The 7904-nt window shown below is 40.0% G+C and overlaps 1 protein-coding gene across 1 annotated transcript; it reads left to right on the forward strand.

Annotated features, from left to right (window-relative positions):
• Window positions 1-7206: 7206 nt before the first annotated feature.
• On the forward strand, window positions 7207-7556 carry LOC130844336 (small nuclear ribonucleoprotein F-like). The gene has a single exon (XM_057720634.1). The coding sequence runs from the start codon at window positions 7207-7209 to the stop codon at window positions 7477-7479; it is 273 nt and encodes a 90-aa protein (XP_057576617.1). The 3' UTR covers window positions 7480-7556.
• The last annotated feature ends 348 nt before the right edge of the window (window positions 7557-7904 follow it).

Below are 7904 nucleotides of genomic sequence, written 5' to 3' on the forward strand. Positions count from 1 at the left end.
TATCTCTATCCTGTGTTCTTGGTTTGCAGTGGCAATCCTGGGTGTTTTCTCTTTGCTAAGGAGCACATCATTGTATCATCTCTGTTTTCTATCAGAAATCCAGAATTTCTATCAGGAATCCCTACAATAGTTCAACTTTCCAAGGATGTTGGATTCAGGTTCTACTCAGGATGCAACAAGGACCAATAGGCTTGGGAGTTGGGCAGATTTTTGTCCAAATTCTGACTCTGCTACTTACAAGTTGGGTTATTTGAGGTAATTGTTCTCTCTGAGCCTCAGTCACCTCATCTGTAAAAGAGATATGATATTACTTCTCAGGGTTGTTGTGAGGATTATAAAATGAATAATGCAAAGGGTCTAGCTCAGAGTCTGGCTTACGTAAGGTGCTTAATAAATGTCCCCTTTCTGTTTTTTTTTTTTTCCTAATTAAACTGATGGATAGGTATAAGCTATTTTACCATAACAAGAGACTTTGTCTTAAATGCTATTTAATTGTCACTCTAAAGCACTCATCACAACGATGATAGTAGAAAATATTTATTGAAGGCTTACTGTTTTCTAGGATTTTGCTAAATTTATTACATATGTTCTTATTTAATTGTTCAGCATCTCTATGAGGTGCGTCATATCATTACGCTCATTTTACAGTTGACGAAATTGAGCCTTGAGTAATATCTTGCTCAAGGTAGTAAGTGACAGAGCCACAACTTGGTCCAAAGTCTAACTTCAGGGGCCATGTCTTAATCACTATCAAATATTGTTTATGCATTGGGGTCTTTCCCTGTGCTGGGAGCGATAGCAGAAGCAGAGAGCTGCGAGTTATCACGCCTGGTTTGGGGGAGCTCATAAACGCCTCTGTACCCATTGCATAACAGTTACATAAAAACACAATCGTGTTCTCATGCCTGGTACTCAAAGTAAGGACTCTTATTCTCAGATAGAATGAGATTTGCGACCTGAGACTTAGAGGATACCTTCTTTCCTAGGCATTAGAACCTTTAATTAGAAGTTTTTATCTTTGTGCCTCTATTTTCAGGTGGCCTAGTAAAAGTCAGTGAATTCTAAAGCACTCAGATTATGGAGTTTTCTCAGAATGTGAGTATGTTAAAAGTGTAACTTGGATTTGTTCTAATCAGTTACGGTAAGACACACAGACACACATTGTTGTCACAAAGAAAGGATTTTGTACTTACAGATGTGTAGAAACGTGAGGCACGGCGCACCAGGCCACGCTGGGCCACAGAGGGAAGCAACAGGATTGATCAGAAGGCAGAGAGGGGAGATCAGAGCATGGCCCAGAGCCTTTACTGTTTTTTTTTTTTTTTTTGGGGGGGGGGTGGTGGGAGTGGGCTGAGGAATGGATGAGGCAGGGAAGGTATATTGAATAATTTGGGTAATTTAGATAGACTCTGGGCTGTAAGAGTAGTCCCTGATTTTCTGGTACCTGGCCCTGGGGTGATGTAGGGCAGGGAGAATATTGGCTTGGTGCGTGAAAATTTGATAAAGGAGATGGTTGGGGCACAGATGCTGAATTGGTTGGTCGGTTTATTAAAGGCTTGTTCCCAGGGAAGTCATTTGCTGTCATTGGGAGTTAGCTAGTGCTGGAAGGGGCGGTCTCTCCAGGATCAACACCCCAAATACCAGGGCATGAAGATTGTAGAAAATAAGAAAATGTAGTCAATACAGTGGGTACCCATGCTTGTGTGTGTATGTGTGTACGAATGCTGCAAAGAAGTGAGTGGTGTTTAGTGCCCTTCTTGGGAGGGGGTGGAATGGAATGGAAATTGGAGGAGAAAATTGGGCAGGTAGTGACGGCTCCATCAAAAGGAATAGGCTTCTTCTAGGCTGTTTATCAAATATTTTTTCATTTGGAAAACAGAATATTATCTGACTGTGTTGTCAAGGAAATTCCTGTAAGTACTCAGAGACTTAATGTACTCGAAAGGAACCACAGCAAAGCAGTATATTATTTTAATTCATTGTTTAGCATGGGCTGACTTTCAATTGCTCTAGAAATGAGTTTTGTACTTGGACGGTTTTTTGGGCACATGTAGCATACACAAACAGCCAAAGTGAAAAAGTACAGAATCTTAAGAACTGTATCGTTTGGGTTTCTCCAGACTAAACAGAAAGTTCCGAGTATGGTCAGATAAAAAGATTTTTCTGACCCTCCCTGGCCCTCACCCCACCTTCCTATTAGAGACTGAGTTTGCAGTACAGTGCAGGAGTGTTGGACCAAGGGCCTTGAACTGTTTCTATTTGTGGTATGTCTCTTGGCTTTGGGCAGAGTGCAAGAACTCAACCATATCATGGAACAGGTTTGTTGGAATTCAGACAGTGAGTGTTTCCTCTAGATTACAATTGATTCTTTCCATAAAAAATATTTTTCTAGGCAAGCAGTTCCATAATTTATTAGCTTCAAGGACCTACAAAGTCAAATGCAGATACACTTTCATTGGGAGAAAATAAATAGGAATTTTTAAAAGATGCAGACCACAGTCATTTGGGGAACTATCATTTGGTGTCATTGTAGGGAGCCCACCATCAGTGCAGTAGGAATGCCTTGTGCACCAGCGCCATTCTGCCCTCTTCTTACCACCTCACAGTCTTGTCTCCTGGAAGCCTGTGTGGACAGATAATTACAAACATATATTTTGTGGCTACTACCAAGTCTTTTGTGCCTTGTATTGGGCTAACTGAGTTTCTAAGATCTATTTTTCTGCTTTCTCTTTAAACAGCCCAAGGAACCAATGAAGAAGCCTTAAGAAGCCTTGACTTTGCCGAAGTTACCACTGTTTTCTCTTGTAGATCTAGAAACACTGTGCAGTTTCTGAGTGGGAGCAGGGCTTCTCAGTTTTGCTCTGGAAGCTGGTTCCCTGGAGCTGGCCTTGAGTTTCTCCAGCAGTATGTTCTACCGGGCATGCCTTCAGATGTTCTCTATCCAGGCTTCTTGCTATATCTCTTCTGGTTCAGAGCTTAACTTGGTCACCAACATTCTGAGTTTATTGCAGGCAGGGTGGGTGTGGAATCTGTGTGGACATATTACCTCTTTGCCTGCTTTCCTGCTTCCTGTCTTCCTAGTTCCCATCCCATCTCTTCCATTTTCTCCTTCTTCTCTCTCTTCCTTCTTCTCCTCTCTCTTCTGTAGATGTCAATTAAGCATCTACTGGTCACTAAGAAAGACCCAAAGATAAATAAGACAAAGTTCCTGTCATTGAGATATTCAATATAAAGGAGAACTTTATAATAAATAATGACAATACAGTATGCATTCAAAATATGGGTACCATTGTGCAGGCCCCTGTTACTTCTCCCCTACATTCTGTCAGTCACGGTGCCCCAGACTTTAAGGGTTCCTCAGATCTCTGTCTTGGTCTTTTCCTCTTCTTACTCTGTGTGCTCGTCCTTGAGGACATGATCCAGTCTATTACTTCAGCCTACGTGATACGCTGATATCTCTGGAGCTTGCTTCTTCAACCCAGACTGGTCCCTATTCTGCTCTGGGTCCGTAGAGTCAGCACCCAGCTCAGTGACTGAGACACAGGGGAGAGGCATCAGTGTGGCCAAGGGGATGCAGGAAGATGGTAGAGAGGAAGTGCCCATTCAGTTGATATTATACAGTTTTCTGGTAATGTAGATGGAGGAATTCAGATACCACACACCTGGGGCTGGCTCACAAGTACACTCACTAGTGAGTAACCGTAGGTTTAGACTCCAGGACTCTGGAAGGTGTTTGTCGAGAATGTGCTGCTCTTCCTTACTTTGGCCTTCACTTGTAAACTCTGTTGCCCTTAAGAAGAGTAGAGTTCTTTTTTTTTCCAGAGTGTTGGCAGGATTGGTTGGATTTGGCCACAGCTAGTGGATGAACGTTTTCAGTGGCTCCCGTTCTACAGTCCAGAGGGGAAAGCTGATAGCACCTCCTGTTCTGTTTTCCTCAGGCCAACTTGTCTGGAAAGACAAACAGCCCTTGGCTTGCTCTGTTGTGTGCAACACAGCTTTCTGAGCTGGGAAAGGTACTACTTCTTAGATGATATGCTAAGAATCCCCAATGCCAAAGGCACGTATATGTTTGGCATTGGCAACTTGAGGTCTGACTTGTAGATAAAATGCTGTAACTTGATTTTCTCTCCCAGTAGTCAGTTTCTACAAGATAAATACAGATTTTCCTGAATTTACTTCTCAACTATCTGGGCTATCTCAGCTTCATTTTAATTCTTTTTAAGGTAATATACAAAACTCGTTTTTTAAAATAATTAATCTCATTGGTGGGACAATAAGTGGTTATATGTTCTTTATACTCATCTGAGTTTTCTCACCTCTTAAATTAATTTATATTAATTTATTAATAGGAAAAATTTACAAATTATCTTTTAAAAAGTAAAAAGGACTTATTCATAGAGTGATGATGTATGGTTTAAACGTATGTGTATACTCAACTGAAAGGAGAATGATAACATTATTATAAGATTGGGGACTAGGTGGGTTTTTCTCTCTCTCCCCCCCCCATTTCTTTTTTTTTTTTGGCCGTGCCACATAATTTTCGGGATCTTACTTCCCCCACCAGGGATTGAACCCGGGCCATAGCAGTGAAAATGCCGAGTCCTAACCACTGGACCACTAGGAAATTCCCTCTCTTTTCTAAAAAATTTCACTGAAAAGGTCTTATTATAAAAAAAATAACTATTGTCCCCTGTTAAGCATTGCTTGGGAGGCTTGCTGCATATTTCTGTAATGTTGCCATTGCTTACTACAGTTTTAAAAAAAATCACACTTTTGAATTGCAGATATTTTTTAATCCTTTTTAAGGGTGGTTTTGATTCTGTAAGCTTGCCAATGTCTTTCTTAATTAAAGAGCATTGTAATTATAAATTAATGAGTTTTATTGTATCTGTCACTGTGTTATGTGCCACTGACAAAGTAGCCCTAGGGATAATTTCAAAGAGGAGTTTTTGTTGGAATAAGTATCTTCCTAGTTACTATTTTAAAGGAATCAGCATTCACTTAAAATTGATGTATATTTAATTTAATCTCTCTCTCCACCCCGCTCCCCACTCTATTTTAAACAAACTCTCGGGGATTCTATGTACATTCTTTTAAGGGTTTGTACCACAAGCTGATGAAAACGTGTGTGTGTGTGTGTGTGTGTGTGTGTGTGTTTGCTCCTAAGTCTTAAATGGCAAAATGTATTGTATAAAAATGACATACATACATATTTTTAAAGTTTGATATTTCTTGGTGAAAGGTTATAAATGTTTGAGGTAAGAGAAGATATCATCTTTAGAAACTGCAGATAATGAGACAGTGAACAAGGAACGACAGAGTGGGATTCACCCAAGTTTTATATATAACGCTGCTTCTCTGCATTGAAGCCTGAAATTCCTGAAAAAAGAAACTTTGTTGTTGGCTTATTTAGAGACCATGAGTACAATCCTTGGTGAACACCCATGACACGCTGATTGTGCCTTTAGCAACAAAGCCTGGATCTAATTTTGTTTCATAGAATAGAAAACTTGGAAGGTATTTAGAATTTCCTTGAAGACTACGGTGCCACATACCCTCAGTGGGCACAGACTCTGGAACACACCAAGCCCCTCCGCCCCCCACCCCATGTTTCCATGTGCTTGGAAAACCTGTCATACTAACCTTCTCCCTTTATGTACAACACTGGCTCTGACCCCACCCCCAAGTAGGCAGCCACCCTAGACGCCTCAGTTCTTTGGTGCTCTGCAGGGAAGAAATGATTCCTATTGAATTGTCTCAACACTTTGAAGGTAGTTTGGCAACCTTTTGTTTGTCAAGATGAACCCCCTCTCCCAGTCGTCCGCCACATGTTCTGTCAGACAAGCTCATTAGTAAAAGGGCAGGAGAGTAAATGGAGGCAGGAAGCTCCCGTCTCTGTACTCACTCACCTGTCTGTAGGTGAGTGCCTACCCCTGAATTTCTAGTTAAACCAGAAGTTTGCATATATGACTGAGAGCTGACTCTCCTCCTGTGTTTCGCTCAGGAGCCCAGGCTGCTAGCCAGTCATGGGGCAAGTGTACTCTAGGGATAAACTGGTTGTTTTCCCATCTGTGGCTCCACAAATACAGTTCTGCTCTTTGGAGGATATAGTGAATGCTCCACAAATAACAGTTGAGTAAGTGAATTTTGAAGGAAAGGTGGGAGGATATACTTATCCAAACAGAACATGGTACAATGTTGAAGTTTTTTGGGGGGTCTATGGGGGTAGACTGGGAGATTCTGACTAATTAGAAAAATTATTTTCATTATTGAAAAACATTTTCAGTATTATTTTAATTTTTTCAGCATGTATTGAGATATAATTTCCATATTATAAATTGCAGGCATTTTAAATGTACATCTCAAATACTTTCTACATATTTATATACCCATGTGGCCATCCCTAGATCAAGATCTAAAACATTTTTAGCACCCCATAAAGTTCCCACACAACCTTCCCAGCCCAGGGTAACATTTATTTTTATTTTCATCTCTACGGATGACTACGTTTGCCTGTTTTTTTTTTTTTTTTTGGCCGCTTGGCATGGCATGTGGGATCTTAGTTCTATGACCAGGGATTGAATCCATGTCCCCTGCATTGAAAGCAGGGATCTTAACCTCTGGACGGCCAGGGAAGTCCCGCTAGTTTGGCAAAACTATTCTTGAAAGTCATAGAATTCTAAAGTTGTATTAATTCTAAACTATTGACTATATGCCCTGCACTGTAAAATATATCCTTGTAGCTTATTTATTTGATACAGAGTAGTTTGTACCTGTTAATTTTCTACCCGTATCTTTCTTCTCCTCCTTTCCCTCTCCCCGTTGGTAACCACTAGTTTGTTCTCTGTATCTGTGAATCTGCTTCTATTTTGTTATATTAATTTGATTGTTTCATTTTTTAGGTTCCACATTATAAGTGAGAAATATAAGTGGCTGACTAATTTCACTAAGCATAGTACCCTCCAGTTGTTGCAAATGGCAAAATTTCATTTTATTTTATGGTCAAGTAGTATTCCACTATGTGTGTGTGTGTGTGTGTTTACCACATCGTCTTTATCCATCCACCTGTTGATGGGTACTTAGGTTGCTTCCAGATCTTGGCTATCATAAATAATACTGCTATGAACATTGGGGTGCACGTATCTTTTCCAATTAGTGCTTTTGTTTTCTTCAAATATATACCCAGGAGTGGAATTGCTGGATCATATGGTAGTTCTATTTTTAGTTAGTTTGCCTCTCAATCCCGAACCTTTCCTCAGTGGATTCACAGGAAAGCCGGTAATGGTGAAGCTTAAGTGGGGAATGGAGTACAAAGGCAACTTGGTGTCTGTAGATGGCTACATGCAGCTTGAAAACACAGAAGAATACTTAGATGGAGCATTGTCTGGACATCTGGGTGAAGTTTTAATAAGGTGTAATAATGTCCTTTATATCAGAGGTGTTGAAGGAAAAGAAGAAGATGGGGAAATGAGAGAATAGCATCTTTGGGGGGAGAGATTTTTGTATATATTTGTAGACAATAAAGATCTGTTTATTAAAAAAAAAAAAAAAAAACAGTAAAAAAACCCAGGAACCTCCATACTGTTTTTCATAGTGACTGCACAAATTTACATTCCCACCAACAGTGTACAAGAATTCCATTTTCTCCACATCCTCACCCATATTTGTTATTTGTGAACTTTTTGATGGTGGTCATCCTGACGGATGTGAGGTGATATCTCATTGTAGTTTTGATTTGTATTTCCCTGATGCTCAGTATCACTAATCATCTTTTTGTGTACCTGTTGACCATCAGTATGTCTTTTCTGGAAAAATTTCTCTTCAGGTCTTCTGCCCATTTTTTAATTGGGTTGTTTGTTTTTTAGGTGTTGAGTTGTATGAGCTGTTAATATATTTTGGACATT

Source organism: Hippopotamus amphibius, chromosome 1 (assembly GCF_030028045.1).
Source record: "Hippopotamus amphibius kiboko isolate mHipAmp2 chromosome 1, mHipAmp2.hap2, whole genome shotgun sequence".
Classification (NCBI taxonomy): Eukaryota; Metazoa; Chordata; class Mammalia; order Artiodactyla; family Hippopotamidae; genus Hippopotamus; species Hippopotamus amphibius.

What these genes read in the sequence shown, in the direction of transcription:
- LOC130844336 (XM_057720634.1), top strand. Translation starts at nt 7,207, where the DNA reads ATGGTAGTTCTATTTTTAGTTAGTTTGCCTCTCAATCCCGAACCTTTC.